General features: G+C 31.8%; 2 protein-coding genes across 2 annotated transcripts; both read right to left on the minus strand.

Annotated features, from left to right (window-relative positions):
- Window positions 1-1,025: 1,025 nt before the first annotated feature.
- On the minus strand, window positions 1,026-7,863 carry LOC146943572 (uncharacterized). The gene is made up of 5 exons (XM_085741850.1): window positions 6,055-7,863; window positions 5,768-5,930; window positions 2,127-2,290; window positions 1,680-1,938; window positions 1,026-1,417 (listed from the first exon to the last, which is right to left on the minus strand). Exons 1-5 carry the CDS (start codon window positions 7,641-7,643, stop codon window positions 1,310-1,312), a joined length of 2,283 nt encoding a protein of 760 aa, XP_085597976.1. The 5' UTR covers window positions 7,644-7,863; the 3' UTR covers window positions 1,026-1,309.
- A 2,635-nt stretch (window positions 7,864-10,498) lies between these two features.
- Window positions 10,499-11,411, minus strand: LOC146943573 (uncharacterized). The gene is made up of 2 exons (XM_085741851.1): window positions 11,305-11,411; window positions 10,499-11,040 (listed from the first exon to the last, which is right to left on the minus strand). The coding sequence occupies exons 1-2, from the start codon at window positions 11,329-11,331 to the stop codon at window positions 10,717-10,719; spliced, it is 351 nt and encodes a 116-aa protein (XP_085597977.1). The 5' UTR covers window positions 11,332-11,411; the 3' UTR covers window positions 10,499-10,716.
- Between the last annotated feature and the right edge of the window lie 597 nt (window positions 11,412-12,008).

Here is a 12,008-nt window from a genome sequence, read left to right on the forward strand (position 1 = left end):
TTAGGTAAATTGAGTTTACATAGACTCGTATTTTTTTCTTCAGTGAATTGATTTGTTCATTATATAGTGCATGTAACTTCAGTTTACGATTGCGCATGAAATTTGAGTTTACGTAGAAGTATGTAAACTCAATTTATATGATTGACTTACATAAATTGAGTTTACATAGACTTAATTTATGTAGATCATTTATTTTATTACAAGGGCATTTTAACCATTTTGAGTTGTAACTAGTTTTTTTGGGGTGTCACTATAAAAAAAAAAAAATACATGTACCATCGGTTAAAATAAAGAAATACATGTGTGTAACATATATACAAATAAATCTACCAAATGTTAATAAATGTATTTATGTTAATAAAGAAAACACAATTAATATTGCATTAATTTTAAATTAAAAAATGTTTTTGAATATTATATAAACCACATACAATTGATTTTTTTTCTCATTCTCATGAATTCAACACGACTCATGTATCATGCATTTCATTCCATCACAAACAATGTTATCGATTAAATGCATGAATCACAACTATATCTTGCAAATATCTCCAAAATTCTTCATGTATTGAATATTACTTATGGAGTCATGCATTTCAATCGCAAACACCACCACCAATTATACATACAAACCACTAATATATCTTACATATAATGCATATTTCTTTCATTTTTCGTGTATTAAATATGATTTTTTTAATTATGCATATTATGTGAGAATCAATATATAATATATTAGAAAAGGGAGGGGCGTGTCCTCGTGAGTTTAGCTCAGTTGATAGGGACATTGCATTATATATGCAGGGGCAGAGGTTCGAACCCCTGACATCCCACTTCTCCACATTTAAAATGTGTGTGAGCTCTAATCACTAGGTTACTTGACAAAAGAGGGGCATATGCATTTCATAATAACCTCCCTTCGGGTATTCCATTAAATGGAGAATTTTGATCGACCGTTTCTTGTTTCTTGAATCAGGATGATTTTTGTATGACATTCTAATCCTAAATTAAAGAACAAAATAGAATTATGGAAAATGTTTATGCAATTAAAAACCAATATAATCCATCCAAACAAGGAAGTTACTTTCAGAGATATTCTTTACGATGACAACGTAACACCTTAATACTACACACTTCAGCTAGTGAAAATATCATGATTAAATAATAAAATTCAACAACATGAGATCATACAAGGCAACAAAATAGTACATTCGCATGGCATGTCTATAATCTAAATAAGAGCAAAATTGTCTAAGATATAATTGTAGCAGCAAACTCCAAAATGATCAATGCCAAGGGATAATATACATCATTTCTTCAAAAGCTTCTGCGAGAAAATCTTCTTGGAATACGGGCTATTTCGACAAATTGCTTTGTAGGACTCAATTTTTTCAACCAATGAATTATACACATGGCCCTAGTTTATAAGTATACATAAAACATGTCAGAAAAGAAACATTAACAAAAATATCAAGCAAATATAATAAAAATTTAGCTACTCTAGAATGAATAGAGAGAAAGAAATTGATAGTTGATATTTCAACACTGAACGCTTTAGATGAACCAAATCTAGATAAGAGGAACCAGAATGTTCAATGATCAAGCCTCAAAATGTTAAGACATGCATTTATTAGTTATTATTAGAGATATGAAGCAACAAATAAAGTGTGTGAACAAACCTCAGAATGCCGAAGAGCTTTCTGAATAACATAATTTGCATGCGGATCTTGAAGCAATAGGTCAAAGTGAGGATCAGAAAGCAGTTCATGAATGATTTTTGCCCGATTCTCATCATTGAATACAACCAGACATTTTTCAACCACACGACTACTGAACTTCTGCATTGACATATGCACATAATTACCTTCAAACTGCAAAGACAAAGTTGTGGCAGCAGATGGAATTCTAAAATCCAAAACATATTGAACAACATAGTTTCTGCATAAGAGAACAAGAGTCGATGTGAATTGATTTGTTGGCTACAAGGAATTACATATTTAATAACACATGTGAAAATTATGAATAGTACTCTATTGAAGTGAATAATTCAGACAAAAATGAATATTTCTAAAAGTGAAAATTAAGTACCAAATTTATATTCATAAGAAATGTGTTTTTAATAATACCCATATTTATCTTGAGCTAGCAGAAGTGCATTAGCAGATATTTCTGCGACCAATCTTTGTCTATACTCCCCACTTGAATAGCGAATGCATTTTGGTAAAACACAACATCCATGTTGATGAGTTGCAATGTCAACACAATGTCGTGCAGCAGCAGCAAAGATAAACTGCACAATGCAAAGAACAGGAGAAACGTAACTGTTCTGCAACAAAATATCAAATTTTGTACACATATATTTTGCCTAAATCAACTAAATCAGTACTCCCTCCGTTTCAAAATGAGTGTCGCTTTAGCCAAAAAAATTTGTTTCAAAATGAGTGTCGCTTTCAGTTTCCAATGCAATAATAACCTTTTCTTTTCAATTATACCCTCCAATTAATACTCTACACACTACTTCCAAAGTATTACTTTTAAAACTAACCAATAGTTAATAAGGATAATTTGGTAAAATGACCATTCTCTTTCTCTTAATCATTGCATTTCTTAATATGTGTGTAAACACCTAAAACGACACTCATTTTGAAACGGAGGGAGTAGTAAAGAAAATACATCTGTGACAAACATATCTGCCTAAATCAACTAAACCACGTAAGCCCTTTACCCTATAATTTAATTTGAATCATCACAAACTAATCATTATTGGTTAATTTGCTTTAGGACTCTCTAATCTCTACTCTTGAAAATGTTATGCAATTTAGAAATCTTAAATAAATTATTTTTACAACGTAAGTAAAGGTCACGTGTATTCATTATTTCTGAAGCATTTAAATTTTAAACTGACAAACATGTGTATTTGGATTCTCTCTGTGTATAATTATAGCCTAAAACAAGCTATGTTTTAGATGACATATCCAAGCTGTTCATGACCATTTTCATGAAAACATTTTAAATTAGCTCTTGTGAGTGTATCATCATGCATTCCATCTACCTTGTGTTGATACTTGGTTTATGTCAAGTCCAACTATCCTATGTGCAGGGCTCCAATTGTTAAGACCAACCCTGCAAGTTTTTGGAGTCTGTTGTTGATTCTCATTCAAGTTATTTGGAACATACCCAAATTGAGATTTTTGAGGAAAATAGTGGTGAAAGTGACATCAGTTTATGATTTGAAAATAGGATTTCTAATTCGGAATTGAGGAATAGGGTAGCAACATAAGAAGGGCAATTAGAGGTATGTGAAAATGGCAAGCAAGTTGTCAATGCAGCATTCAGCCTAGGAGATCTTGTTTCTATGGATGATTCTTTTGTTGCAAATATCAATCTTTCTTTTGCGACTGTTCTATCAATAGAATACAATGGTAATGGTAATTCGAGTAGAACGAGTTTTAATGAAAATACTATTTCAAAGGTAACTAGAATAGACAAAGACTGACATTTGGATTTTTTAGGGTGCTCCTAGTCCAATGAAGAGGTCCAGTTCATACAACGGGAAATTTCTTCAGTCTTGGTGTAGCCACACTAAAAAGAAGCCAAATGCTATTTTGGGAAGCTTTTAAGGTATTATTATGGCTTTTTTTGCTAACTTAACAGCTGGAATTTACATGTAAATTCAAAGTTATGTCTGCATCAAAAACACTAAGTGATGCATCAAGTCTACAATAGCAATACAAAACTGTGGAATAGGGTTCTATAACCCTGGTGCTACATTTGAATTTCCTGTTTTAAGGTTGTTTAACAATTCTACATTCAACTCTTAAGTTAAAAATAGTGAGGGGTGGAGCACAAAAAGAATAATCACATCACTGCATTGAATTTTATGAGAAGGATAAAATAAACACAAACATAACAATCATTATAACTTATAAGTGTTATTATCAGAAATAAAGTGTAAATTGATGACTATAACTCATTATTTTAAAGAATCAGATTTTTTTTTTAAGACGAAAGAATCAGAATATTTGAAATTTTGAATGACAAAAGTATAAAAACATTATGATGAAGGCTATACAGCATAAAATCCCAACAGAAAAACAAAGGCCTACTTAACGTACCATCTAATAATGTAAGACTCTTAACACATATTATATGTCAGGGGACAAATGAACGAGGCTAAGAGCAGACTTGACATATGTACACTTTCAGAAGAGTGGATTCAAAGGTTCTTGAGACTGATTCAAATAAGCATCAATGTTTTAGATCATTGTCAGATTGTTCTTCTGAATAATAATAATAATAGAACTGGGGTACAACCTTCTAAGGTGCTTGGTACATGGTTCATGAGTACTGGTTTCACAAAAGTAGTGGAAGAAAAGTGGAGGTAGCTACAATTCTCAGGCTGGAGTATATATGCTTTAAAAGAAAAACGAACTTAAGACACTGAGTCCTATAAGACCCCGAAAAAGTTTCTCCCTAATTGGGTACTTAATAGGTAACAGGTCTTAAAAGTTTAAGTCCCTCCTATTGGAGATGGTCTTAAACATCTTAGAGGCCATGTTAGTTTGTGCTTACGACAAAGCAAATCTGACATGGGAAAAAAGATCATTTGTCTCCTTTTCTTCAAATAAATAAGTTTTCCCTATTTAAACATAAGATTAGGGTTTTTTAAAATGAGAATTCTTCGTCCTTTTTCCCAAATCTTTCAACATTTATAGAATTATTAATCAAATTCTCTAGCACTTTATTTTTTGAAATGCACAGTCAAACAAACATCAACATGCTCTAGTTATTTATTTTTTCTGAGCATTAAGTATATATGATGATCTGATGAACAAGCTCTCTTTGTACATAGAATTCCTTTGTTCTCTATTTGTCTTTGTTACTTTGTCTATTTATTGGTTAGGCATTATTCACTAGTTAGTTGGGTCTAATCTTTAAGTCTGGTAGTTTCTTTTATTTATGCCGCCACATACACCTCCGGTATATATGAAAAACTATGAGGTATTGTAAACAAAATATAAAAAGGTTCCATTAGCCTCCATTATTTAATGATGAAATACAATATCCACTTTATTTTTCTCTCTTTTACCATTCTGAGTCATTTTATAGTCTTTCTATTCTTTCTTCAATCCTATTCTTGTTATTTTGTTTTAAACATTTTCATTTCTCATTTTCCATCTCAAGTACACAAGTATGATAAAATAATTACACCAAACCCATATTTGTAAATATGGTGAGTTAGATTAACAAAGTATGACATAAAGGATTAATTTATGTTAATGTTATCAAGTTAAGGGATTAAAATGACACTTTCTAAACGGGGAGGGGGAGGGGATGGGGTGTCGTGGGTTTGAACCCACACTCATGGCCTAGTCGTGCTAACCACAACAGTACCGCATGAGGGAGTAAGAAAATTAAGTAAAACAAATCATTTTATATGCTTAGATACCATGTCCTTTATTAGAATATCAAGTATAACAAATGTCAGCTGTGATACTGAACTTGACATTTCTATTTGCCTGTGCAGTCATAGTTTGACTATATGCTTCTGTCAAAAAAACTATTTCATACCAGACCATAATTGAAAGAAAGACGAGGCCACAATTTTTCATTAGGTAAAACATAAAGAAAGTATTAAATAAAAAAAATTGCAAACAAATAGAAGGCTTAACCAATTTAGACGAGGTGTTGCAATTACTAATAAAATAGAATAGTGCATCAGGTGACACATATCCCGTTCAAAAAAGAATTAAGAAACAAGTCATACCTTGTTATCTTCATTTCTCAGGCATTCCAAACAATGCTGAACCACATGATTTCCATTATTGTCTTTTATGAGAATCAAAAATCCTGGTTCAAGAGCTGATACAACTAATGAAACTTGTTGTCTAGTTTTGAGAGTCTCAATCAGCTTCTGCACAACACGAGTGCTGATAGAAGGAGAGAAAATTGAATAAATAGAAGTGAATAAACAGTAAAGTTCAACTTATCACGTTATAAGGCATGATTAGTTATGAAAGTACATCTCAATCCTTAAAATAGTTGCATGACTACCCGTGAGTATTTAACGAGATTCTGACTAGCTGCTCTGGCTCCTGGATAACCATCAGTATGATTTGCATCCTCTGCTCTTCACTACATACATCCAACAACTTCTGTATAAGATAATTTCCAAAAGGACTCATCATAAGTTCCACCACGTGAACAATGATCTCGTTAAATATCATTTGAATATCTTCCATTCTGCCTTCATCAAACATTCTTTGCAGGAACCTGCCACCATTTTGATCTTTGGCCATTAAATATATGCACCCTCGAGCTTCCGACAGGGAATTATACTTAGGTTGCAAAGTGAATGGTGAACCAGTCCCATAACGTCTAGGATTTTCACAAGCTCCCACAACCTGTTGTTGAATGTCTAGTTCTGACCTATGTCGATGCTTAGCAAAGCCAAATTCATGCGCAGCATTCTGAAACCTTGATCGATCTGAACCTCTTGCACCAACATAATTTAATCCTTCACCCTGTAAGATGAAGCTCCCCTCACTTGTAATTGAATCTATATCTACATGTCCTTGTGGGATTCTAGCATTTGAAGGTGGCACAGCTCTAGGACTAGTCCTAGAATTACCATCATGAAGAGAATCGAAAGGCAATCTTGACATTGAAACTTCATGCAAGAAATCCATTCCATATGTTTGTGCATAAAGTGAAGTATCATTAACAGCTGAGTTTCTTCTCAAGGATGGTGTAACAATCTCAGGTGTCAAACCTCCTCTACAATAGTAATCATTCATCGTCTCTCTTCTATGATAAGGAGAATCCATTGAACCACCAAAGTCATTCAATTGAGAGTACACAATGTCTCGCACGCGCAACCCAGGAACAGACCCTGCTGATCCAAATGAATTAGCTACTTCGTGAGCTCGGCTTAATGCTGAATTCCTTTCAGCTCCATGATGATTGATAGGGCTTCTCAACATAGGGGATTGAAACCCCACATAATCAGAATCCAAAAAACCACTCTTATAACTATCAACATCCACATACTTATCATGATTATTATAATTATCAACATTGATTGGATTCAAAAAAGTAAAATCACTAACATTACTAGGATTCTCTTTTTGTTGATTACCATTACTACAACCAATGTGCATTTTACTGAAATTGCCACATAGATCAACAAACCTCTTAGACTCAGTGTTGTCCTTGAAATCAGGAATCTTAGAATCCAACCAGAATATGTTGTTGTTAGGGCTACAGCCATACGATGTTCCCGTTCCGGTTCCGGTTCCAGAAGACATGGTGGATTTAAGATCCTCCATAAAAGATGATGGTGTTGTTGGTGATCCATTATCAGAAAACAAGCTTGATGAAGAACCATGATCAGATTGAATAGAAAAACCACTTCCAGTAGTGACAGTTGATGAAGACCTTGAAAAATTCATCTGATTGAAATTCTCTTCATCATAATAAAAATTCATCACACCATTACCAAAACCATAATTTTCCTGTTTCATTACATGATCATGATGATCATGAACAAGATTGTGTGATGATGTTGCGTGAGGGATCTCATTCAACAACATTTCAAACTCTTTTCCATCATCTTTCACGTTTTCTATAACCTGTTTCACCATATCAAACAAACAACAATGATTTCTTTCACACAAAGAACAGAGAAATTCAGTCTTGAGATAGTGATTGAAGAAGAGTGAATGACAGAAAAAGCTTGAATGGATTGATCGTAGAATTAGGGATTGAAGAATTGAATTGGATTTGATGCATTTGAGAAAAGTAATGATCTCATTTTGGGGTTTGTTTTTAAGGAGTTTGGTGAAGCATGCAAAGATTGAATACACACCGTAACACACAACACAGAGAATAAAAACAAACAAACAAACCAAACACTTACGTTGGCAGCGTATGTGTTAAGTATTCAGAAACACTTTTTGTGCCAAGTAGATAACTCTCGGCGCAACTACAAATACTAATCTCAATCTCTCGAATCGGATATTTACTCATTTAGATACACGTTCGTTTCATATATATCTGAAGAGAAAGAAAAAAAAAACTCATATGTACGTGGAGAAGTCCGCGTTTGAAATTCAATCGCAACGTCCGACCTAAATTTTTTGACATTTTTATCGGAATTTTAGACCGTTTCAAAGACACTTTATTGCTTTTTTTTTACGAATATTATTTGAAATTTTTATTGGGTTTTTTATTTTTTTTTAATGTTAACTAATAATTAAGATGAAACTTTAAGCGTATTGGGCACGCTTTAAATGATTTTTTCTTTAAGGATTTAAATGATAATTGTTTAATTGTTTTTTATTTGAAAGATTATTGTTTAATTGTTATGGTTGATATTCTTAAATAAAATTGAAAAAGGAAAGTAAATATAATTCAAAAGAATTTATGTTGCTTGATAACTTACCGACCTCCAAATATTTGTTAGGATTTGTTTATTAAAATAGAGGGCATTTCAAATGAGAGCACTTTTTAAATGAGAGGGTGAGAGGAACAAATATAAACCATAGGATGTAATTGAACGGTTCAGATTAAATTTTCCTTATAATGCACTACTGTTGCCTCTCTATGTCTTCTCTCTCAATATTCATTCATTACTCAGAGTTCACATCGAAATCACCGTACTTTGTTCATTCATAGACCGTTTCCTCTCAATTTTTCATAGATTTTCAATATGATATATAAAAAGCTGATGGTTGATTTCCTTGTGCCCATTCAAAATCGTTGGACCTCTCTGTCTCTCACCTTCGATTTCTTTTTTAGTGTTGGTAGAACTCAGATTCAAGAATTAGGGATTTAAAGCTCTCTGTCTCTCACCTCTATTCCTTCATCTCTTTCGTTTTTATTGAAATTTCTCTTTCCGTCTTCTCACCTCCATTCAGCAATTTTCACTTGTTTTACCCCCTTTCAGATCGTTTTACTCTTCTAGGAGGAATTGAATCTCTCTTCTTTGTTTGTATGTTCGCCTTCACAAATCTCAGATCTTGCTTCATCCTTCTAGATCTCAATCTTTATACGTATATGATCTATGCGTTTAAATAAGGTTTCGTTATTATTTTCTTTTTAATTTGTGTTGACAAATAAATATTGTCATGTTCTTCAATTGATTATTTAATTTCAATTGGAAGTGGAAAAGTTTATGAAAGTAATGAATTGATGTGGTTGTCGGTTGTGGAGTCCATACAAAGTGCTTAATGTTTTTTCAGAAAATATATCAGTAAGAACGAAGATGAAATAAAATATCTATGAACATGTATAATCTATGAACATGTATAATGCAAATGTGAACGTGGAACAACAACGAAAGTATGACTGTAGAATTGATTAGAGCCGTTGATTTTAATTGAATGGTCAAGATTAGATCCTCTCACCCTCTCACAATAAGAACTCCTCTCATTTGAAACATCCCCTATTAAAATATTTCTTTTTATAATATCTATAAATAAATGCCCTTCCCTTAAAAAAAATGCCCTTCTTTTTTTTTTGTACAAAATAAACACTCTCCTTTAATTCCCCTAAGAACAAAATCTCTCCTTTAATGATTTTTTTTTTTACGTATTGATCACTTTTTCTTCAAAACAAATCTCTCCTTTTATGATTTGTATTTTTTTTACGGATTGATCACTTTTTTTGCTACTTTACGTATTTATCATTCTGGTAATTAAAATTAGATTTGCCTTTTGTGCTTTGCCTTTTTTCTTTACCAAAATAAAAAATATATTTCTTTTTCAATTTAACTAATCGGATAATAAATTACATCCAATAGTACTATCACTATGAATTCAAATAAAATATATTTATAATAATAAAGACTAGTTTAGTTGACAAAAAATTGATTCACCGTAACATAACATTGTAACCATGAGGTCCGTCTAAGCATGATGTACCTCCTTAGCCTAACTCATCAAAACTTTTATTTATAAGAAGAAAAAAAACCATGAATAAATAAATAAATGACATCCTTTAATGATTGTAGTTTTTTAATATTTAGTATTTGTTTATAAAGATCAGTTTTTATATTGTTTCTAAATAAATGCCCTCATATTTTTTTTTTTGAAGGAAAATGCCCTCATATTTAGTATTAGTATTTATGAATTTATTTATCGGAAAGTCCCTAAAGGACTCATTGATTTGATTATTTATGACCAATGATACGTTTTTATTGAATTACTTAATGCTTAATTAAAAAATTCCTTTTCAGAAAAAGAAAGAAGCGCCGAATTTTAGAAATCTCCCGTTATACAAGGTATTTGATTGATAAGAATTAATGCACCAAACTTTACTTAATACATAATTTTTTTTTAGGGAACTTAATACATAAATTTTTAAGATTTGGTCTCAAAATACTTATAAAATACAACAAATTAAGTATAAGTGCCTCTCAAAAAAAAACTAATATGAGTAACGTAAAACAAGCCTTTGTCAACATTTTTGTCAATAAAATTCTTGGGAGATAGGAGTAACAACCGTAATTACATTCGTTTTAAAAAGAAATTGCAATTTTTTGTTGGAACAAGTAATAATATATAGAAAATCAGATAAGTACAAAATCAGGAATTGAAACATGGAAACAAGAACAAAAGCTAAAAAGAGAAACAAGCCAAAAAACCAAATTGCATATATTATAACCCTCTTTTGATAATAGAGGTTAATATAACCCTAGAAAACTAATTAACTAGGTCACATAATAGTGCACGAACTTGGAGTCCAAAAAGGATGAACCGATGCTGGAGGTGGTGGTTGAGGGAATGCCAATAGTGGAGTCTCATAGTAAGCTTGATAGCTAGTGTAAGGATCAACTCTCCCATGAAAAGAATACCTTGAATCATAAAAGGGATAAGGCCTTAATCTTCCATGACTAGGTTCCACCATTCTTCTATCAAAATATGGACCATCAAATGGATATGGATTTCTTTCCACAATATTATAATCCTTGTCAAATATAACATTTGGTTGATGATGGTATGGATACTGTGGTGGTGGGTAATAGTACCCGTGATTAGGCTGCACCATCAAGTATATCAAACAATTAATCATTGGTGACATTGTAAAAAATCAAACAAGAAAAAAATTGATAGATCAATAACCTAAAAAAAACCTATGAAGCATGAACACTTCAAGTCTGACACCGATGCAACACCAAGATATATAATCACACTGGATTATGCAATTTTCTCAAATTTTTAACGGTGTCGACATGTTGTATCAGTGTCGTGTCAGTATCCATGATTCATATAATAAAACAAATGTTTGAGTGTTACAACTTACCCCTCTAGCCGCTGGATATGGATACATATCTATGTGAAACGATATAGTAACTTATAACTTATCAAGACCAAAACGTTACAAACTTGAAATGATGAAGGAACAATTATGAATTGAAATTAAAAGGTTGCAGCCTGTGGTGTCAATATATAAGCAAGAAATGTCGGTGTATATATGGGTCGGATTGGCGCAAAAGGATATGGGTCTCCAAATATAATAATTCTTTTTTAATTTATTGCCTTTTTTTTATGAGCCAATTGAATCTTTACATATCATTTCTTTCTTTTTTAAGTTTCATGTTACTGATATTGATTAACCTTTCAAACAAAAAATGTTACTGATATGATAATTTTCACTACAGAGAGCATACATACAAGGTTAATTCTCCTATATTAAATACGAATTTTCTCTGTACACCAGAGATGGAGATTGTACCCATACTCACTTATTTATTTAAATGATCAAAGTCTTATTAACAATTGAACCAATCCTTATTTTTAGTATTTATCGCATATTGAAAAATATTATTTGATATACTTCGTGTTATAAGACATATAGAAAGAAAAAAAAAACAATATTAAGGGAAAAAACAAGAATTTATGATCTTTTTTACAAGAGATTAAATGAAAATTTTAAAGCGTATAATACTGGCAAATTTTCCTTTTTGAAGGCAATACACGGATTTATCATTTGGAATTTATATGTAA

Source organism: Medicago sativa, chromosome 2 (genome assembly GCF_051527215.1).
Source record: "Medicago sativa cultivar Bolivia chromosome 2, Bolivia_mono, whole genome shotgun sequence".
NCBI lineage: Eukaryota > Viridiplantae > Streptophyta > Magnoliopsida > Fabales > Fabaceae > Medicago > Medicago sativa.